The sequence below is a fragment of the Eleutherodactylus coqui genome, chromosome 10 (genome assembly GCF_035609145.1).
Source record: "Eleutherodactylus coqui strain aEleCoq1 chromosome 10, aEleCoq1.hap1, whole genome shotgun sequence".
NCBI classification, from domain to species: domain Eukaryota; kingdom Metazoa; phylum Chordata; class Amphibia; order Anura; family Eleutherodactylidae; genus Eleutherodactylus; species Eleutherodactylus coqui.
This window is the reverse complement of record NC_089846.1, coordinates 91,868,034-91,891,976: the sequence shown is the minus strand read 5'-3', so window position 1 is coordinate 91,891,976 and position 23,943 is coordinate 91,868,034. Positions and strand designations below refer to the sequence as shown.

The 23,943-nt window shown below is 46.0% G+C and overlaps 1 protein-coding gene across 7 annotated transcripts in view; it reads left to right on the top strand.

The window, feature by feature from the left end:
• The window catches only part of DACH2 (dachshund family transcription factor 2), a 322,480-nt gene that overhangs the window by 221,087 nt on the left and 77,450 nt on the right, over positions 1–23,943 (top strand). For 3 of the 7 annotated variants that reach the window (XM_066581448.1, XM_066581444.1, XM_066581445.1), the window contains 4 exons: positions 2,810–2,968; positions 6,550–6,722; positions 18,416–18,551; positions 19,994–20,089. In XM_066581448.1, coding sequence (XP_066437545.1) covers positions 2,810–2,968; positions 6,550–6,722; positions 18,416–18,551; positions 19,994–20,089 — 564 coding nt within the window. The remainder of the gene's footprint in view (positions 1–2,809; positions 2,969–6,549; positions 6,723–18,415; positions 18,552–19,993; positions 20,090–23,943) is intronic. The other 4 variants (XM_066581449.1, XM_066581446.1, XM_066581447.1 and 1 more) reach the window with 3 other exon arrangements.

Sequence of the window (23,943 nt, the reverse complement as noted above, 5' to 3'; positions counted from 1 at the left end):
TTCTCTTCTGGTGCGTTTATGTCAAAGATCAACTTGTGGTTTATAGGGTCTGAGAACGATGAAGCTGCAGCCACTGGTGACAGGCCTGAAGACTTGTGGTTTTAGAATTTTCAACACTTTGTTACTTTGTTTACATTTTTCAGTTCCCCCAGTTTTAGGTTGCTACAATGTATCAGTGCAGGGAAAATATATCAACACCGACTGCAGACTGACACGTTGTAGCAAACTAGCAGAGAGGTGTTTGTAGCTGCGGATGTGTTTAGCAATTATACCCACTTCTCAGCGGAGAGCAGGAGGAGCTGTAGACAGGGTGCCCGTTCACTGACAGCAATCCAATACATTCTTTGTAAAAACAACAACAAAAAAAACCTCTCGCCCCAGAAGAAGTTGTCGTTTTGCTACCAAACTCGTCCTGCGGTTCCATCTCAGGCTGATCTGTAAATGATGAGAGTTGTGGTGATTAGATGAACAGTCTTGTCACTGGAGGCCCTAAAAGTGGTTCCCCCCCTTGGCCCATAAGAGGCTCTCGGAGGCTCCTTGTGTGTAGTGACTTCTTCTTCCGCTTGTGTAGAGCTTGTTGACCACTAGATGCCTCTACGATGCAGAGAAGAGATTTCACCCCGTTACCAGAGGAGGGCGGCGCATTATTGGGATGTGAGAAGCTGGATGGTCGTATCGATGAATTGTCCCCCACCGGGCGTTCTGACCAGACTGTTAGGGGGTGTTGGGACCAATGAATGGGGGCACACAAGGTGACTGGGCTCAGGACACCCCCTATAGACCACCAGTAGAGAGGAGCGTCTGACCAGACTGTTAGGAGGTGTTGGGACCAGTTGATGTGTGAGGGCACACAAGGTGACTGGGCTCAGGAAGCCCCCCACAGACCACCAGTAGAGAGAAGCGTCTGACCAGACTGTTAGGGGGTTTTGGGACCAGTGTATGGGGACACACAAGGTTACCGGGCTCAGGACGCCCCCTACAGACCACCAGTAGAGAGGAGCGTCTGATCGCCCGACAAGCGGAAGCAGCTCCAACGGTTTTGTTGTCCATCCAGAGACGGGGCGCCATCGTTATACCCCTGTGTCTGTCTGAACCATTTCCAGGCACTTGGCTGAAGGACATTTGGTCTTACAGGACCAATTTACGTTTTGCGGCTCTGACGCCCACCATCGCCTCCATTTGCAGCAATGTTGTAAACGATTAAAGTGGATGCTACGGAGGGGAGCCGGTTGTCTTTAATGATGAATCCGGGGTTACTTTGTGCGCTAACGACGGCCGTGTTCGTGTCTAGAGACCTCGCGGTGAGCGCCTCACTCCAGGCTTTGCTGTGGAGCGGCACACTGCCCCCTGCTGGTGTGATGGTCTGGGTTGCCTTTGTATATGATGGTCAGTCTCCCCTAGTAGTGGTACGAGGGCCAATGACAGCTCAGCGATATGTTCAGGACATCCTGCAGCCACATGTGTTCCTCACAAGGGGGCTTCCAGCAGCATAGTGCTCAGCCGCACACACAAGGGGTCGGTTCTCCACAATAAATTCTCCTTTTGCTCTGATATTGTAATCACTTATATCCACGGTCCGATCAGAGAGAGTCTTATTCCACCCGACAACTTCTAGGGGAGGGATTGACAAGAAGTGTATCTTGAAAATGGTGAAGAATGAAACATAAAGGAGCAGTTTTACTAATACTGCAAACGCAGACTAGACGGACTTTAAATGCACCAGATTTATCACGGTGGCGCTGCTGAGTAACACTATGAAATTGTAAGGCCCAGCGTCCACGGGTGGATTTGACTAGCGAAATCCGTGCATGAGATGCCGCCCACAGGGAAGCACTGGATGTCCGCACTTCATTTAACACCTGTGGATTTGGTTTTATTTGATTTGCAAACGCTACAGGCGGATAATAAATCGCAGCAGGCTCCATTTTTACCGCGGATCACGCATGGATGTGCTCCATTCATCCCTATGGGAGCTTACGATCCGCAGTGCATCTGCAAATACATTTGTGGATTCACTGCAGGCTTGAGGGTTAAAATCAATTAGGAAGGTGGGGAAAAAGCTGGGAGGTGGGGTTAAAGAGCTCCCGTGTACGCTGCGGAAATCCACATGAAAAATCTACACGTCATGGACATGAGGCCTAAGACTGCCTAGCATAACTTTATACCATCTGTTAGTTGGGCTAGTTTATGCCAGAAATTGACCCAAAACTTTACGCAAAGACACACCCCTTTGTCAGATGTGTCATAAAAGTGTGCATAATGCGCCATAATTGTGGTAAAGGGTAAGTTTAGACAGATTTTTGGGTGCAATTTGGCGAATTAGGCCGCACCGCATTTTCACAAAGTGTTACTGTCTAGGAGTGCCTAACACCTCATAAATGTGGTGCAAAGTATGTTAGGGGTTTTTGGGGGCGATTATCTACATTTAGGCCACATCCCATTTTCCACAAAGCCGCATTACTCTGTCAGATGTGTCTAAAACAAACCATAAACTGTATGTTGGACAGTTTTTTGGAGCAATTTGCCCCTAACACTGTTTGCTGGCAACGAGGGGCTGTGCTGCCGGCGAATACGATCTGCGCGGGAACAGATACTCGTACCGCAGTAACAATCGTTCGCCCCATACTAGCGATCATCTGCCATACGTAAATGCTGGTAACGACCACCATGCTGTATTGTTATTCAGCAGCCCGAGACGCGGTTCATATAAAGGGCCTTTACTCCAACATTGCATCGGACGTACATAACGATGTTGGTAATGTCGCGGTTTATTATCAATCACGTATTTTTAACCTGTTTTCTTCATCAGGTGGAAGCGAGTCCTCATGGGATAAGGAGAAGCTGCAGTCTCCAATCACCACCGGCGGGTCGCAGCACGCACTTGGACACGTCACGCTGTCGGGACAGTCCGCTCTTGGAGGTGCACATCCATTAAGTCCTCTCCAGCAAAATCACCTGCTATCTAACAGTATGTATACAGGAGGGTATGGAGCATTGTGTGACCCATCCATAGCATTTTACTCCAGTCACACCCAGAGCTGCAGTCACAATTGGACTACATGATTCCATGTTCTCCTGCTGGTTCAGCATCTGAATAAATCCTAGTTCACATTGGTGCGCTAAAAAACACAGCCTGTTATGGGAGAGGCGCCTAAATGATAGGGATGTGTCTGTCAACGCAGCATTGACATACCCTATAATGCAACCGGCTGCGTTGTGGCTACTGCTCTGGATGCGACTGGAGTATACGAAGAGATGTAACACAGCACAAGATGAGGGAATCTGTTCACAAACACTGCGTTAAACCTTTAACATCCAGCAGAATGGTGGACACCTCAAACACGTCATGTAGAAAACTTTTGTGAAACTTTGCCCTCACTTAACTCCTGAACAAGTAAAGCTAGGGCAAACATGACACCTCCAGTGTGTTCGAGTCAATCCTAACCAAGGCTGATATGTCACATGACCCCTTCCCATTTAGAAATCCTGAGCTGCATTTAACATGGCTACCAGAATCCTCCCCTATTAAAAGTTGCAGCCTTCCTCCCAATTAACATGGTCAGACATTAAAAGTCAATTTTCTCAAACAGGTGTTTCCAGACTTTTGCCTCATCCTGTATAATGAAAAGTTCTACAACTGTGTAGAACAGACATGTTTCATATCTTCCTCATTTACGAAATATCTGCTTGCTGTTAATGAATAACTGAGGCTGAAAAGCCATCCTGAAATATGCACCCTTGTTTCCTTGTATGTCAGTAAAGTCTCCCCCTTTTGTACCGGACTCCAGTCAAATAGCGCTTTCCTACACTGATACATTGTAACAAACCTTCATATGTGTTAGGCTGCTTCCAGAAGAAAAAATGTAGCAGAAAATGCCGGGCAGCTGAGTGGAAACCACGCAGTCAATGGGGTCCGTTCAGCGCTGTTCCGTACCACCACAAGACTGATCTGTTCGGCTGCGGGGATTCCTCTTTCCTGCTCCCATAATGAGGGGGGTTCCAACAAGCAGGGAAGCTAAAGATGGCGATGAAGCGAAACACAACGCCTGTTAGAAAGTTGCAGAACTTTGATACAAGGATTTGGCTTTATTTACATAGGACTGCCGACGCCTTTACAGGACATTATGGGCGGCCGGTAATTGTCTTCCGATCTGGAATTCATCTGGATTGTTGTATAATTCATCGTTAGATTATAGCGCGGCGCTGATCATAGAGTAGACGTTTATGATTAATTCATTTATGGAGAAGTATAAAACACGAAACGTCGTCCAAAATGAATTCTCATTGGGGATGAAGTGATGCGGAGTGCGGCGGCGCGGCCATATATAATCCAGACCTGCGGTGGGCCAGTGACTGATCACTTCCCATGTAGAATAAGATTGTGTCCAGGATTCCTGCGCTCGGCGCAATGTGAGGTCGGCGACATCTTCTGTTATAGAACCACATGGTTTACGACAGATCCGATGAATTACGATATCGGCTCCGCGGTCAAAGCGAGATTTCCAGGGGGTTTGAAAATTTAAAGTAGTATATCTTTACGCAGATACATCGCTGTGACATCACGAGTCTCCACCGTTGTTTTATCACTTAGATCTGCTCAGTACTTCATGAGTTGCATCATGTATTATCCTCCAGTCACATCCACAGCTGCACTCACAATTATGTGATTACTTCATATCTTTTACTCCAGTCACATCCACAGCTGCAGATACAGTTCTGCTGTTACATCATATCTTATGCTCCAGTCACATCCACAGCTGCATACACAATTCTGCTATTACATAGTTTTATATTCCTGCTACTGCATCGTATCTCATACTCTAATCACATCCTCAGCTGCAGTCAGAATTTTGCTGTTTGCATCCTATCTTATACTTTCACAGCTGCAATTACAATTCTTCTTTTAAATCATGCTGTATACTCCAGTCACATGTAGAGCTGCGAACAGAATTCTGCAATTATATCATATTTTATACTCCAGTCACATCTACAGTTAGTCGCAATTCTTCTGTCATATCATATTTATTACTCCAGTCACATCCAGAGCTGCAGCAGGTATACTGCTGTTAAATCATGCCTTCTATTCCAATCACATCCTCAGCTACAGTTTTATTTTGCCTTTGCCTCATATCTCATACTCCAATCACTTTCACGACTCGGGCACAGTTCTGCAATTACATCATGAGTTGCACCTTAGTCACATCCACAGCTGCAGTCACAATTCTTCGTTCACATCTTGTGATATACTCCAGTCACAAGTATTCAGTCACATCACATCTTATGCTCCATTCACATTTAGAGCTGTAGTCTTTATCCTGCTGTTACATCCTGCCTTCTACTCCAATCACATCTTCAGCTGCAGTTACAATTCTGCTATTGCATCATATCTTATACTCTACTCACATCCAGAGCTGCAGCTGTTATTTTGCTGTTACGTCATGTCTTATACTCTATTCACTTCCAGAGCTTCAATCTCTGGTTAGCTCTGAGGCTGCAGTACTTATCAACCCCATGTCGATTCAGTGCTGGAGCTTCATTTGCTGCGGTGCAGTACTGACAGACTCCTCCAGTTATCTGAGCACAAGTTTAAGTGTAAGAAGTTATGCAACCGCAGCTCTCAATCTAACTGGAGTATAGGGTATAATGTAGCAGAATTGTGATTGCAGCTCTGGATCTAACTGAAGTAACAGAGTATGATGTATGAGAAATTGTGAATGCAGCTCAGGTTTGTAAGTAATTATGTAACATAATTGTAACTACAGCTCTGGTTGTGACTGGAGTATAGAGCAGGATGTAAGGAGGAAACTGTGAACTCCGCTTTGCATGTGACTGGAGTGTAAAAGCCCTTTAGCACAGGTTGATTATCAGCCCAAACAAATTATGTGACACAGTTGTAACTGCAGCTTTAGATGGAACTGAAGTATTGGGCAGTATGTAGGAGGGGAATTGTGAATTAAGCTCTGGATGTGAGTGGAGTAGAACATCTGTTGTATCATCAAAATTCTGAATGCAGCTGTGGATGTGGCTGGAGTCTAAGGTATAATGTAACTTGAGTTCAGTGGAAGACACGTATGGACTGAGCTGTTATGTAGAGATGTAAAATAAGACTTAAGTGAAGCCAAAATTTTATAAAAGTTGGGTTCCATAGGTGCCCCCCGTCTTGTGGCGTCCCCCATTGTGTGCACAAGAACCCCGTATATGAGAAGAGGCAGAACCTGGCTGTGAGCTGCCGGAGGGGAAGGATACAATGTAACAACTTCAGTTTGGTCTGCAACAAACATCCAGGGACCATGTGACCTCCAGCAGTCTCTGCAGCCAGAGGGGCGGTGGAACTACAACTCCCATCCTGCAGTGCTCAGTCCTGCCCATCTGTCGGGGTTTGGGGTGACGGGGTTTACTGATGGTTTATTGACATTTGAGGACTGTAATGACACAGGGGTGAGCGGAGGGCGCGCTGAGTGTATTTGTGGCGCAGGGCTGTCCGCCCGCGTTCTGCGTCTTCTCTGCTGTCATAAACTGATTTCTCGTCTCCTTTTTTTGTATTTTTAGGATTAGACCTGCCATTCATGGTAATGCCCCACCCCCTCCTTCCAGTCAGCTTACCGCCTGCATCCGTTGCCATGGCAATGAATCAAATGAATCACCTTAATACTATCGCCAACATGGCCGCAGCTGCTCAGATGCACAGCCCTCTGTCTAGAGTGGGAGCTTCCGTTATCAAGGTAAGGACAATGGGCGTGCGGCGCTGGGGGTGATGAGGCACCTCGTCTTGTGCAGACCCCCCCCCCCCCCCCAGCAATGGCTGCCGAGCTGTAGAATCCTGTTATTAGACGTGTTGTCATTCGTATTTCCTCTGCATTAACGACTGCGAGAGATTTGCTTTGCTCCTACGAGATGTTTTTGCGCGGCGGTGCGTCAGCGGCGCCTCATGAGGAAGCGTCTTGCAGATCAGTGCAGCAGATTAAGGCCGCCTCTGTATCCAGGCCTCTGAGGGAGATGCTCAACAGTTTCCTACTGCGCAGTAAAGGGTTAATCTCTGTCCTAGTCTACCTGGAATTGAAAAGGCCCATTTAACCCCCTAGCTGCTGTACAGTAAGCAGAAGCAGTCCGGTCCCTCAAAATGCTGTTTAGACACTAAGGCCATCAATATGGCTGCTACGGCGGTCGTTACCCGGACCCCAAAGAGACAGATCTGCCGGATTGTGCAGCGATGTGTTGCAGCATCATCTGTTGCTCCATCAGCAGGCAGTAGTCTTGGTGATGTCCCTTCCGGTAGTCCTACAAGTGCCGATGCATGTGGACAGCTTTCTACTCAAATGGGGTCCTCCATTCAAGACCCTCCTCTGTGTGATTTTATTGGCCACGAGTCGTCCTTCATTTTCCCAGCCTTGGCCACTGCGTCCATCGGTCTCACGCTCAATACCCTCCTCTGCCTTATTTGAATGGCCACTGCGTCCATTACTACCCTATTCAATACCCTCCACCGATCAGCTCCTACAAGGAGCCAAGGTGCTTGAATAGGCGCCGCAGCCTCTCCTTTGATCTGCGACATCCATCGGTCATATGGCCTTTCTGCAGTTCAGTGACATTCAGATGAATGGGAATGAGCTGAAATCCTGGACATTGCCCCCTTCCTCCAAACCCAGGATGGAGCCTGCCACCCGTGACCACCCCCTAAAACCAAGAATGCTGCCCTCCATATACTACTGTGTAACTAGATCAAAAGGCGCTCACTTGTAGTCTAAAGAAAAGTAAAAGACATGATGGCCCCAAAATGTGTCTGATGATATGAGGCTCATCACAGATAATACCAGTAACACCACCGCACAGACCGGTAGTCTACGGGCGGAGCGCGCTGATATCTATAATATACCCTTCAGAATACAACGCTATCTGTATTATACTCAGGAGCTACACAGACAATCCTGCACTGCCCTGACTGTACACTAGAACTCCACCAGCAGAATAGGGAGTTCAGCTCTGCAGTGTAATACAGGATGTAACTCAAGATCAGTACAGGATAAGTAATGTATGTACACAGTGACTCCACCAGCAGAATAGTGAGTGCAGCTCTGTAGTATAATGCAGGATGTAACTCAGGATCAGTACAGGATAAGTAATGTATGTACACAGTGACTCCACCAGCAGAATAGTGAGTGCAGCTCTGGAGTATAATACAGGATGTAACTCAGGATCAGTACAGGATAAGTAATGTATGTACACAGTGACTCCACCAGCAGAATAGTGAGTGCAGCTCTGGAGTATAATACTGGATGTAACTCAGGATCAGTACAGGATAAGTAATGTATGTACACAGTGACTCCAGCAGAATAGTGAGTGCAGCTCTGCAGTATAATACAGGATGTAACTCAGGATCAGTACAGGATAAGTAATGTATGTACACAGTGACTCCAGCAGAATAGTGAGTGCAGCACTGGAGTATAATGCAGGATGTAACTCCGGATCAGTACAGGAAAAGTAGTGTATATACACAGTGATTCCACCAGCAGAATAGTGAGTGCAGCTCTGGGGTAAAATACAAGATGTAACTTGTGATCAGTACAGGATAAGTAATGTATATACACAGTGATTCCACCAGCAGAATAGTGAGTGCAGCTCTGGGGTAAAATACAAGATGTAACTCAGGATCAGTACAGGATAAGTAATGTATATACACAGTGATTCCACCAGCAGAATAGTGAGTGCAGCTCTGGGGTAAAATACAAGATGTAACTTGTGATCAGTACAGGATAAGTAATGTATATACACAGTGACTACACCAGCAGAATAGTGAGTGCAGCTCTGGTGTATAATACAGGATGTAATTCAGGATCAGTACAGGATAAGTATTGTATGTACACAGTGACTCCACCATCAGTAGAATAGTGAGTGCAGCTCTGGAGTATAATACAGGATGTAATTTAGGATTAGTACAGAATAAGTAATGTATGTATACAGTGACTCCACCAGCAGAATAGTGAGTGCAGCTCTGGAGTATAATACAGGATGTAACTCAGGAGCAGTACAGGATAAGTAATGTATGCACACAGCAACTCCACCAGCAGAATAGTGAGTGCAGCTCTGGAGTATAATACAAGATGTAACTCAGGATCAGTACAGGTAAGTAATGTATGTATACAGTGACTCCACCAGCAGAATAGTGAGTGCAGCTCTGGAGTATAATACAGGATGCAACTCAGGAGCAGTACAGGATAAGTAATGTATGTACATAGTGACTCCACCAGCAGAATAGTGAGCGCAGCTCTGGAGTATAATACAGGATGTAACTCAGGATCAGTACAGGATAAGTAATGTATGTGCACAGTGACTCCAGCAGCAGAATAGTGAGTGCAGCTCTGGAGTATAATACAGGATGTAACTCAGGATCAGTACAGGATAAGTAATGTATGTGCACAGTGACTCCAGCAGCAGAATAGTGAGTGCAGCTCTGGAGTATAATACAGGATGTAACTCAGGATCAGTACAGGATAAGTAATGTATGTGCACAGTGACTCCACCAGCAGAATAGTGAGTGCAGCTCTGGGGTATAATGCAGGATAGAATGCATACAGAGAACACAGTATTGACAGATTAGGTCCCTTTAGTGCAGAATTCTGGTTCGCGGGTGTTTGTGGAACTCGCACCGATCTTTTAGCCCTTTAGTCTTTCTGCTTCTTTCTTTGAAATCCATGATATAAGACTGCAGCTCTGAGGACAGAGAAATCCTTTTGTGCGTCTCTCATAAACGATTATCTCTGCCACTTGTTCAGCCGAGCATCTGGAAATTAATGTTTTGATAGAAAATAGTGACAAGGATACGAGAAGCCTGTGAGACGGCGGTATTAACACTGCGCAAACATTAGTCCGTCAAGAGGCTGCCAATCATACTAGTATTTACTGGATGTAACGGCTTTCATAGTCTTAACTCTATCACTGCCGGTCAGTTAGAGGCTTAAGAGTTTAAAGCTTTCCCCTTTAAATAAATAGAATTCTATATTAGCGACAACCAATATGGCTGCCATTGCCAAAACAAAAGGAGTTGTCAGACAGCTCTCCTACAGTCCTGAATGGCTTCCACTTCTCCATACTACAAGGCAAATGTGCCATCCAGGAGATTGGGAAAGCTGGGTGATGAGCCAAGGTACCCGATGAAGTATAAATCATGGGGGGCCATAGGGAAGACTACGGACAGTTATGGGGGAAGCGGGATACTGGTGTCCGTCCTCGTCTTTATAAAGAAGCAGCGCAGCTAATTCAAGGCCAATTACTACATTTATATAGAGGGAGAGGAAAGACCCGCGGCGTCACCGCAGCTTTAAATTGCGCATTGTCTCTCTGCTGTTGAGACTGACAGCGCAGAGGAAAAGCATCAATTAAAGCTGTCACACAGAGACGGAGAAGTGAAGGGACGATCCCGACGCCTTTCTAAACATTCAGAATCTGTTTCCACTATGAAATGTCACCGATTCCTCCAGGAGCTCATTAAACATTAACGTTCCACTGAATAATTAGATTTGCCGCATCAAGCGACTCTACGAGGGATCCCAAAAAAGATTCAGTGACTCGATCACCCCCAAATAAAATTCTCGGCTCGTTAGTTCACGGATCACATTGCTGCTTTGATATGTCTGCGTGACGGTACGCATAATACACGTGGTCGCCGCGTGTATCCGATGCACACTTTCACCTGATTGGTCCACAGATCCGCTAGTGGATTAACTCAGTCAATGGGCAAATCCGCATAAGGACTTTCCAACACGGATTCATCCCAGAATCTGTAATCGCACGAGCGAAACAGTCTTGTTTTTTTCTTATTTTTGTGAAATGCGTTTTTTATCCGTCTTGCATTCACCTTTCACATATGAGAAAAAAAAGGTAAGTCGCCCAAATGATGTACTTGGACCTAACCTACGGTTACATGCATCAAAAATGGATCGTACCCACGTCATGCAAGCAGGATCTTTTTTTTTTTTAATGCATTGACTTGAATTGACAATTCTTGTCCGAAATCCAGTTCAAAGCAGGCCAGCCCCATTCTTATAATTTTGATGCGCAATTTCTATCTTTTTTGTATCCATTTTCCACGCACATTAAAAATAAAGCACAAAGTGATCCCAATGACGCCATTGAGCCCAAACCGCGGTCCCATACTCACACGCATTATTAAAGTGCACCTGGATCATCCGAGTACAATGCTCTGTCTAACCTTTTTAACGATCCATTGACTTGAATGGGCGTTTCTCATCTGAAAATCAGTCCAAAACCGTATATGCTGTGTTCCTATTTTCCTCGGACTGACCATACAGTCATAAAACCTCCATGTCAGGGCAGTGTGTGAACTTTCCGTTCAATTACGGTCCAATTTTTACAGTCCGAAATCGCCTGGAATAATGGACTGTGTGAAACAACCTAAGAAGTGATACGTCATTGCTTTTTTTCCCACAAGTCCGCATGCAGAAGAAATCTGCGCCATGTCCACCAGAACTCAGATGCCCAGCAAGGCTAATAGGAGACTAAACATGCCGATTTCCCTGTGGGTTTGATTTCACGCAGGTTCCATGACTAAGGCTGTGTGAACATAGTCTTAGGGGATGGATCACCCTGAAGTACCGCATATCACCCATGTCCTAGAGTTAGTCCTAGAGAACATTCTCGTCTGTTTCGTCTCAAAGCCTTACAACCAGAGCTGCATTCACAATTTTGCTATTCTAATATGGAATGTCATCCCGTCACACCCAGAGCTGCACACACAATTCTATTTTATTAATGTTGCCTACTCCATTCACAACAACATCATTACACCACATGTCCACCAGTAACACCCAGTGCTGGACTTATGCTTCTGTTTTACTGATGTCTTCCATTCCATTTACCTCTAGAGCTGCACTCACAATCATTTAAATAACATCATAGAGTTTTCTTCAGTCATATCTAGACCCTGTATTCACAATTTTCTTACTTTAATGCTTTAAACAGCATTTACATCCGGAGCTGCATTCTCAATTCTGCTATTATAATATGCAATATCCTCTGAATTGTGAGTGCTGCACTGGGTGGGACCAATTATTTTTTCAATGTTGTCTTTTCCATTCACATCTAGAGCCGCGCTCACCATTCTCCAATAACATCATGGCGGTTTCCTCCAGTCACACCAGGAGCTGCCTTCACAATTCTGTTTTCATCAATGCTTCATTTACATCCACAGCTGCTTTCACAAATCTACTATAATATGCAGTACATTCTGGTCATCTCCAGAGCTGCACTCACAATTCTATTATTTTATCAATTTCTTCTACTCCATTTCCATCCAGAGCTCAATTCACAATTCTCCTAAATACACCATGGAGTACCCTCCGCTCACACCTAATGCTGCACTTAAACTTCTATTTTATTAATGTCTTCTACTCCATTCACATCTAGAGTTTACTCACAATTCTTGAATAAGCATGGAGTTTCCATCAGTCACATCTAGACCTGTATTCATGATTTACTTTCATGACTAGTTGAACTCCATTTACATTCAGAGCTCCATTCACAATTCTGCTATTATAATATGCAATATTCTCTGGTCACACCCAGTGCTGCACTCACAATTCTATTATATCAATGGTTTCTACTCCATTCATATCTAGTGCTGCACTCAAAATTCTACAATAACAACATGGTGTTTACTTCAGTCACACCTAGAGCTGTACCCACAATTCTGCTTTCATAGATGCTTTTAACTCCATTTTCACCTGGAGCTGCATTCACAATTCGACTATTATATGCAATATCCTCTGGTCACAACCAATGCTGCACTTAAAGTTCTATCTTTTTATCAATGTCTTCTCCTCCAATCACACCCAGAGCTGCATTTACAATTTTATTTCAGTAAAATATTCCACTCCACATACACACAGAGCTGCATTCACCATTCTGCAGGCTGCCACTTGCAACCCTTAATCACTCCACAAGAACTTGACGTTCATCGTTTTTGATGATCGTTTTTTGCCTGGGGGCAGCACACAGCACTGGCCCATAAGCAGCGCCCCCTTATGTTGTGCTCACATGATGGAATGAGATCCCGCCTCTAAAACCACCAGGGATTCACGGCTCAGTCATCACTTTTTCACAGGAGTCCACATGGAAACTGGTCAGAAATTCCGCAGGTGGATTTTTCCTATATACTAGGATGAAGTGTGTGCAGATCCACAGCCCAATCGGCAGCAAGATTTCCATGGATTTCTGCAGTGGTTTTAGTGATGTATGAACGCACCCTTAGTGTAGCCATACACTGCCAAACCACGGCCACAGAAATAACTGCAAGAATCGTACAGCAATTGGCCACTGCAGTGAGTGTTGCCAGCGCCACGGTATTCTTCCATCCTTAACTTATTTATGTCCTTAACATAAATATAGTACCAGAACCAAATTCAGTACATAAACACAACCCCAATGTAAGTGCATACCATAAGTACAGCCCCAGCACCAAGCTTATACTATAAACACAGCGCCAAGCTCGTGCCGTCAACACAGCGCCAAGCTCGTGCCGTCAACACAGCGCCAAGCTCGTGCCGTCAACACAGCGCCAAGCTCGTGCCGTCAACACAGCGCCAAGCTCGTGCCGTCAACACAGCGCCAAGCTCGTGCCGTCAACACAGCGCCGGAGGCCAAGCTCGTGCCGTCAACACAGCGCCGGAGGCCAAGCTGATAGCATACATCAGTGGTTTCCAAACCTTTTTAGAAATGGAACCCTTTTTGAAGCAAAAGTCTTAAGGGGACAGATGGTGTGCTCAGAGGAGGGGTTAGGGGCGTGGCGTCTGACAACATATAATTTTAACGCCTTCGTTATAAAAAGGACAGGGAAGTAAAAAAAAAAAAAAAAACTAATCGGAGCGCTGGAGGGGCTGTGGAATTGCTGTGGAATTAAACCCGACACCACCTGTCAGTATCCACATGGCTCTTATGCAGATTTTTTCCACAGCATGTGAATGAGATTTTCAAAATCTCATCTACTTAGCTGATACAGTTCGTGTGAATTCTGCAGCAAGTCCGCCCCGTGTAGTAATAGTGACTCCTGTATTGGTGGCCACGGTAGTAATAGCGTCCCCCGCAGTTGCCTCAGTAGTAATGGTGGCCCCCAGCAGTAATGGCGGCCCCCACGGTGGCCCCCAGCAGTAATGGCGTCCCCCACGGTGGCCCCCAGCAGTAATGGTGGCCCCCACGGTGGCCCCTAGCAGTAATGGCGTCCCCCAGCAGTAATATTAACCCCACAGTAGCTACAGTAATAGCCCCCCAACCCATATGCTTACCTTCTCCTTGCAGTCAGCACCGCCACTCCTCTTCTCAGCACTGATCCCGGGTGTACACTGATGGCAGTGTGAGAGCCCGGGACGTTTCCTTCCTTGTCCTTTCCTGCAGAACTAAGAGGGAGGAGGATCCTGGGTGCACACTGGCGTCAGAGCGTGCACCAGGATCAGCTTCGCTGTGTGATTGCGGGCGGGAGGCAGGGGCACCCACTACAGTGGTGAGCAGCCATCGGCACGCATGCCATAATTTCGCCACCACGGAGACCTTTCTCGGAGCCCCAAGAGCTCCGCAGAGCAAAGTTTGGGAACTGCTGCCGTACATAAAGCACCAGAACTGAGCTGATACCATACATACAGCGCCAAAATCAAGATGATTCCATACATACAGTGCCAGAACCAAGGAGTTATAGAGGCAAATCAAGACATCTATTGGAATTTGGTGGAAAGTGGCTGCAGAGGTTTACTGCAGTCATTAAGGCCAAAGGCGGCCCAATAACGAATGGAAAATGGGGATAAAATCCAATATTTACAACCTTCTGTGTCCGATACTTGTGTATGTGGTCAGGCATAGACCATGCTATATACATGTCCCCACCCACATACATGTTGCCTACATAGTGTTGCGGTCTCCTCTGTGCTGCGCTTCCACCATCCGCTCCCCAAACCTTTAGTAGCCATTAAACTCCACGAAAATATTTTTCTTATGAAATCATAACTCTGTTACATTGTTCCAATATCGGCCTTAAAAAGCCTATTGGATGCTGCGGCGGCGTCCGTGGAGATGCTGGCAGCGGCGGAGAGTATAAAATATATGGAGTGAGACAGAACAGTAAAAAATCTGAAATGGCAAATAAAAGTGGCGCAAAAACGTTGGGAATCTGAGGTTCGCTGCTTTCCTTCCTGGATATAACAGCGCTCATTGATTAGCTGGAATACGGTTAACCCTTTGTCTGGCGAACGCTGCTGACATTATCACTTTTTGTTCTCATTGGTAATAAAATAGATTAACTTGTGGGGAAATTGTAAGTAGGCTGAGACACAACAGTAGTCGCCTAATGAAGCGCGGCAGATTGCGGCTAAGTAGCTAAATAGATGCATACTGATTATAGGCCTGAGAAATGCTGCCGCTGCTCACCGGAGAGGAGAGATGACTTGTCAACCCGCTCCTTATGACGGAGCCAGCAGCGTGACCGCTCAACGGAAAACTAGTTCAAGGGCCGGTCTGCGGAATCTGCCTGCATTCTAAAGGGTGACCTCACCTGAGAGAGCGCAAATAGGCAAGATGCCTTAAGACACTTCGGATGCGGATGGCAAATCGTTTAATCCGCAAGTTCGTATCCAAAGAAATAAGTGATCGCAATCCTCACCGATAGGGCGCCAAAGTCACAAGGCTTTCTCATGAGTCGTATGGAATGTGACCATCACCTATAGAGTGAGGAGGCGACTAATCAGTGTGCCAAGAACTACGGACTACAGTAGTTATAGAAATATATTTATAGTCTGTACACAGGGCACTACAACCCCCAACATGACCGGAGAACAATCCTAATATACCGTATACATAAAGCACTACAACCCCCCAACATCACCGGAGAACAATCCTATTATACCGTATACATAGAACACTACAACCCCCAACATTACCGGAGAAGAATCCTATTATACCGTATACATAGAGCACTACAACCCCCAACATCACCAAAGAACAATCCTATTATACCGTATACATAAAGCACTACAACCCCCAACATGACCAGAGAACAATCCTATTATACAGTATACATAGAGCACTACAACCCCCAACATGACAGGAGAACAATCCTATTATACCGTATACATAGAGCACTACAACCCCCAACATGACCAGAGAACAATCCTATTATACTGTATACATAGAGCACTACAACCCCCAAAATGACCAGAGAACAATCCTATTATACCGTATACATAGAACACTACAACCCCCAACATTACCGGAGAAGAATCCTATTATACCGTATACATAGAGCACTACAACCCCCAACATGACCAGAGAACAACCCTATTATACCGTATACATAGAGCACTACAACCCTCAACATGACTGGAGGACAATCCTATAATACCGTATACATAGAGCACTACAACCCCCAACATGACCAGAGAACAATCCTATTATACCGTATACATAGAGCACTACAACCCCCAGCATGACCAGAGAACAATCCTATTATACCGTATACATAGAACACTACAACCCCCAACATGACCGGAGGACAATCCTATTATACCGTATACATAGAGCACTACAACCCCCAACATGACCAGAGGACAATCCTATTATACCGTATACATAGAACACTACAACCCCCAGCATGACCAGAGAACAATCCTATTATACCGTATACATAGAGCACTACAACCCTCAACATGACTGGAGGACAATCCTATAATACCGTATACATAGAGCACTACAACCCCCAACATGACCAGAGAACAATCCTATTATACCGTATACATAGAGCACTACAACCCCCAGCATGACCAGAGAACAATCCTATTATACCGTATACATAGAACACTACAACCCCCAACATGACCGGAGGACAATCCTATTATACCGTATACATAGAGCACTACACCCCCAACATGACCAGAGAACAATCCTATTATACCGTATACATAAAGCACTACAACCCCCAACATGACCGGAGAACAATCCTATTATACCGTATACATAGAGCACTACAACCCCCAACATGACCAGAGAACAATCCTATTATACCGTATACATAGAGCACTACAACCCCCAACATGACCAGAGGACAATCCTATTATACCGTATACATAGAGCACTACAACCCCCAACATGACCGGAGGACAATCCTATTATACCGTATACATAGAGCACTACAACCCCCAGCATGACCAGAGAACAATCCTATTATACCGTATACATAGAGCACTACAACCCCCAACATGACCAGAGGACATTCCTATTATACCGTATACATAGAGCACTACAACCCCCAGCATGACCAGAGAACAATCCTATTATACCGTATACATAGAGCACTACAACCCCCAGCATGACCAGAGAACAATCCTATTATACCATATGCATAGAGCACTACAACCCCCAACATGACCGATGGACAATCCTATTATACCGTATACATAGAGCACTACAACCCCCAACATGACCGGAGAACAATCCTATTATACCGTATACATAGAGCACTACAACCCCCAACATGACCGGAGGACAATCCTATTATACCGTATACATAGAGCACTACAACCCCCAACATGACCGGAGAACAATCCTATTATACCGTATACATAGAGCACTACAACCCCCAACATGATCGGAGGACAATCCTATTATACCGTATACAAAGAGCACTACAACCCCCAGCATGACCAGAGGACAATCCTATTATACCGTATACATAGAGCACTACAACCCCCAGCATGACCGACCGCTTGACTGGATCTTTATTCTTCCCATTGTGTTCTGTTTGCGTTAACGGACAATTTGGTATTTAGGATCCGATGAGTTGTGAGCCGTTCCTTGCAGATGAGCGCGAGGGCTGACTGAGGTCTGAGCTGCCGGCGCCTCATCCGATAACATTTGATTTGCCTGGATAACTTCCGTTTATGGACGCTGATGGGATTTCTCAGGGTTAATTTACCGCCGTCGCTGCGTTTGTGGATAAACATTTGGCAGAATCTCCCTCTCGGTCCATTCAGACAGTCATTACCGTAATGTGAGACAGAGAATCGTATCATACGGTGGCAGAAATCCAGGGTGTAATGGTGGACGGGAGGGAAGACAAGGGGTGACGGACAATCGGAACTGTGCTCTCCATCATGTAGATAACGGGAAATCCCCCAATAAATGGCCCCTCCACCCCCCCATCCTCTGTGCGTTGGTGACATCCTACAGCTGCGTCTTCGCTTTTACGGAAGTTGGGTAACAGTCAGGATGGCCGCCACTACAGCTCCCTCTGGAGTGTCCACATGGGGGTGGAAGATTCATGCAATTTGGGGGTGACATGTAGAGAACCATGCGTGGTGAGGCTCATCCTACAGCTTCTATATACAGTTGTGTACAGCGCCCTCTCTTGTGTTTATATCTCCAGGAAAGGATCCAAGACAGCCCATCCCCCACCCCGTCCATAGAAGACAACCAGCGGCCCGGCAGCCATGCTTCCTCCCATCAAAGTAGTAGCGTCTCTAGCTCGCCCTCGCAACTAGACAACTTAGCTGACCGTGTCAGTGAGTAACTGCTGTACTTATACTTTCTGATATTCTGTCCCTGCCCTGACCCCCCCTTCACTCCGCCTCCCTGACCCCTCCCTTCACTATGCCTCCCTGACCCCGCCCTTCACTCCGCCTCCCTGACCCCGCCCTTCACTCCGCCTCCCTGACCCCCATGAGGTTTCTCTTCTTTCATACTCCCTCTTTCTATCCTTCATCCTCACTTTGCCTTTCAGATCCGCATCTCTCTGCCCTTAACCTTCACTCCACTTCCCCTACCCTCTCATGAGACTTCTCTTTCTTCATACTCCCATCTCTTAATCATTCCTCCTCAATTAATTTCTCTTCCTCCATCATAATGTTTCTTGTACTCGGTACCTCCATCGCTCCATCTTGCTTCCCTTACCTCATCACAAGGCTTCTCTTCACTGCACTTCCCTTACCCCCTAATTATGCTTCTCTTCTTCCATACAGTCATTTCTCATCCATTGACCCTCACTCAACTTCCCTTACCCTCTCATGAAGTTTATCGTCCTCCATGTCCCCATCTCTTTGCCCTTTTTAATCCTTTTGTTTCCCTTCTTCCTCATGAGGCTTCTTTTTCCCCATACTGCCCTCTCTCTCCCCTTACCCCCCATTCTGCTCCCCCCCCCCATAATGCCTCTCTTACCTCTGTCTAGTCTACCCTTCCTCTTCTCTTTGCTTCCTTTTTTCATGTCATTAGTTTTTTCCTCTATACCTCCACCTCCCTTTCCTTACTCCCTCATGTAGTTTCTCTTCTTACCGGTCTCTCTGCTCTTTCTCCTTACTCTGCTTTTCTTCCTTCATTCTTTTTCCTCAAGCCCTTTACTCCTTCCCCCATCATCCTCTAAATTCTATGTCCTCCTTTAGCTCTCTATCTTGTAAACCCTTTCCAATCCACTGTCTGACGTCTAAAGACATTCTGATTGAAGGCTGTACAGCTCCAATGTCGAAGACGTCCGGCAGGGTATTCTTACTATAGATTACTGGCCGCTCTGTTGTCGGGGGCCTCTCCAGCATGTCACATACCGCAGTACTGGCTCTAGCCAGCAGATGGTGCCATTGTATAATGGCAGAAAGAGAAAGCCCCCTAGGAAATCCAGAATCCAAAATTGGATTGCAAAGGGTTTAACCTTACTTTCACATAATCAGCATTGCCCCCTCACCATCTTCTTGCCTGCTTGTTATGCTTTATCTCCTTGACCACTTATCAATTCTCTTGTCTCCTTTTTATACTCCGCCTCACCCTCTGTCATTGACCTCCCCTCACTTTATTCTCTTGCATTGCTTATGCTTCCATCTTAACTCTGGTCAGCTATTGCCTCCACCTCTTGCTTTTGCCCTCCCGTCCTCCTATGTTCCTCTCACTCTGGACTCTTCTCTGTTTATAATACTCATCTTCTTATGAGATGCTTTGTGCTTTCTTCCCTGTCCCCCAGTAACGTCTTCTCTGCTTGCAGCCATGATACCCAGAGACGGAGATCTTATTGATCAGGATACTGGACCCAGCTTAAAGAAGATGTCAAAAGCGAAAGGTAAGTGACCCCCAGACATCATTACGGTTTTATCGCCTCGCCGTCCACTACTGGACATGCAGTGATTCCTCTGCTGTGCAGATATCCGGCTACAGGAATGATCGTCCGCCCTCAACAACGCAGGAGTGGTTGGCAGATGATGACAGTTGTTGAGACTTGTGTACGGTTTTAGGTCTTTGTCATGAACTTCTATCACATTTATAGAATATTTAAAGTTTAACGAAAATTAAGTTTAAAGGGGTTGTCCCGCGCCGAAACGGGTTTTTTTTTTTTTCAACCCCCCCCCCGTTCGGCGCGAGACAACCCCGATGCAGGGAGGTAAAGAAAGCTCACCGGAGCGCTTACCTGAATCCCCGCGCTCCGGTGACTTCTCTACTCACCGCTGAAGATGGCCTCTTCCTCCGTGGACCGCAGCTCTTCTGTGCGGTCCACTGCCGATTCCAGCCTCCTGATTGGCTGGAATCGGCACGTGACGGGGCGGAGCTACACGGAGCTACACGGAGCCCCATAGAAGACTGCAGAAGACCCGGACTGCGCAAGCGCGGCTAATTTGGCCATCGGAGGGCGAAAATTAGTCGGCACCATGGAGACGAGGACGCCAGCAACGGAACAGGTAAGTATAAAACTTTTTATAACTTCTGCATGGCTCATAATTAATGCACAATGTACATTACAAAGTGCATTATTATGGCCATGCAGAAGTGTACAGACCCACTTGCTGCCTCGGGACAACCCCTTTAAGCACAATAAAGTGAGAAGTTCTAAAACTTTCTATTAGGCTTTAATTCAAATCCTTACTACGTGCATAATATCTGCTTGCTGTCAGTGAATAGACGTGTATAATCCACTGGCTCAAAAGCCATACCAGCTGTATACATTGTATCAGTCTGAAGGTCGGGAGAAGAAAAAGATTTGGGCTTCTGTTGTGAAGATCGTCTATATGGATACATTATACTGTTTATCAGATGTGTCTTTGAGTAGAAACGATGACTTCCCTGACAGCATCTAGAGATATTGAATATGATGAGGAATTGAAACAAAGTATGTGGGAAAGTTGCAGAACTTTTCACTCCGGATAAGCATCTGTTCTGTTACTGTATATCGGTGGTGTAGCTACGGGGGTGGGGAGCAGGGCTGCCAGAGGGTGCTACTGTACATAAGAGGGCAGCAGTACTATATAAAAACCTGGGCGGAGCTTCCTTGTCACATGATTCGGTGCACCTGACAACTCGTGCTCGTTTTAAAAAAGGGGCGCAAATTAACCAGAGCCAAACCTACCCTGTTTCCCTGAAAATAAGACATAGCATGATTTTCCAGAATTTTTGAGGATGCAAAATGATTTTTCAGGCTTTTTAAGGATGCTTGAAATATAAGCCCTACTCCAAAATTAAGCCCCGCTAACAGTTAATTAAAAAAGTCAATTCAAATAGTGTCCAGGCAGCTATACATGTAAAAAAGTTAAACCTTTTTGAACAAAAATTAATATAAGACACTGTCTTATTTTCGGGGAAACACTGGTAGAACCCAGCTCAGTACACAAATACAGCCCCAGAACCAAGCTCAGTACACAAATACAGCCCCAGAACCAAGCTCAGTACACAAATACAGCCTTAGAACCAAGCTCAGTTCACGAATACAGCCTTAGAACCAAGCTCAGTTCACAAATACAGCCTTAGAACAAAGGTTAGTACACAAATACAGCCCCAGAACCAAGCTCAGTACACGAATACAGCCTTAGAACCAAGCTCAGTTCACGAATACAAGCCTTAGAACAAAGCTCAGTACACGAATACAGCCTTAGAACAAAGATTAGTACACGAATGCAGCCCCAGAACCAAGTTCAGGACACGAATGCAGCCCCAGAACCAAGTTCAGGACACGAATGCAGCCCCAGAACCAAGTTCAGGACACGAATGCAGCCCCAGAACCAAGCAATTCTGTTTCAGGGGCATCAGTGTGCTGACAGTGGTGTCTTGGAACTTAACCGCTAGGAGGTGCATAATTCATGCAACTCCACAAGAGGAATCTCATTTCGTCAAGCGGACCTAAGGAAGGGGGTGATTACCCCAAGCCTACGAGCCGGTGGCTGGCTCTCTGTGCGAGTACATGGGTCACATGTAGCTAATGTCGGCTGTAAGAGCAACCCATTGGTAGACACTGTTTAGGGGTTCTTGTTCCGCCCCAGTACAGAGCATGATACTGTTCTGTACAGATGAGAAGCAAGAACCCCAAACACAGTTGGTCTATCTCTTCCTTTTGGAGGGGTTTCTGGTTCGGCTGATATGAGCCTTTTTGTATCATTTTCCTTGCTGGGTCGCTGGCTTGGGTAAAGGCCCATTTACACCAGCCCATGATCGCTAAAAAATTGCTAATCGGCAATCGTTTTAACAGTCATCGGCATGTCTAAACGCGCGTCCATTGTGTGCTTTTCGGGCACTGCTAGCTGATCATTAAATTCAAGCAACCTAAAAATCGTCCTTCAGCCTTATCAGCAGTTCTCTAAGGGGAGTGCTAATGGCATTGTTTCCCCCTAGAGAACAAAGGATCTGAGCGCAGATAAGAGCCTCAGGCTATTAACTGCATTCAGCTAAGGCTTCATTTGCACCCTTAATTGCTACTAAGTAGCTGAGTAGCTACTTAATACTTTATGCAAAATGATCGCTTAAAGCTGTCACTCATACTGTCGTTTGAGCGATCTTTAAGCGATCATCTACTGGTGTAAATGGGCCTTAACATGGTGTAGGGAGATCACAGCCATACAATGCTATTTGCAGTGTAAAAACCGGACTGCAAGCTTCACCCTGTGGTACGGGCAGTTGGCCATTTTTGACTGCACTATCTGACGCTCTGATAAATGACCCCCCCTCCATTATTATAGTAAGATATGTCCGACAGATAAAGTAGTGCGGAAGGTGTTTGCACAGTCCCCGATGTTCAAGGTGAAATCGCATTATGTGAGGCTTCTCGCCGGTCCTTGTTATGCGGCGCACACCACTATTGACTTGTTCTCTGTGATGCTAAGAAATGTGATTAGCCTTTAGTTTCGTAAATGGGAATCTTGACACGGAGTGGACACGTCAGCACTTTCTGCCCGCGGTGTGCGCCGCGCCTTCCATGTCAATCCTGGAGCCTAATCATATTCTGTCAGATGCTACGTTCATCACAGAATAAACGGAAGGCGCTCATCACGGTAAAGGACAGTCCAGGTACTGGCGCGGGGGCAGACATGCTCAGAATGACCACGTGTCACTGAAGCTGAAGCCCACCCATCCCAAAATAATACATCCCCCCCCCCCGTCCCCTTAAAATTTATATAATGCAACTTTTAGAACATGGTGAGCTTAGATACAGCATCTCAGCAACAATATACCTCTAAATAATGCTGCCATCATGCAAAAGGCAGATACCAGCTGTATACAGTGATAGTGACTGCAGTGCAGTTACCTCCAGTGATCACAGCCGTCTCCCCTGATTGGCGATGTCTGCTTTATGTGCCTTTTACACAGGATGACAGTCATCTAAACCATTGCAGGAGTGCTGACGTCACCACTAAGGTCGTTAGCACTCGTGCAGCGCGCTTACACTGGCGGGCTGGATCGCGAGCTTCTCACTCAGCACTTCATATTCTATGTAAATGACTCCTCCCCCAGTCCCTGCTCTGTATAGCCTCTTACAAGTCCTGTTTGTGGGATGAAGTTGGTAGACTCCCATGGAACGGTGAATGCAGCTTTGGATGTGATTGGAGTATAAAGTGTTTGTAGAGTTCTTCCACACTGTGTGTACATTTACCTGTAAATGAAGTGGAGAAGCAGAGCGGGACCTTTCATGTAACACATGTACCGCCCGCCCATGCT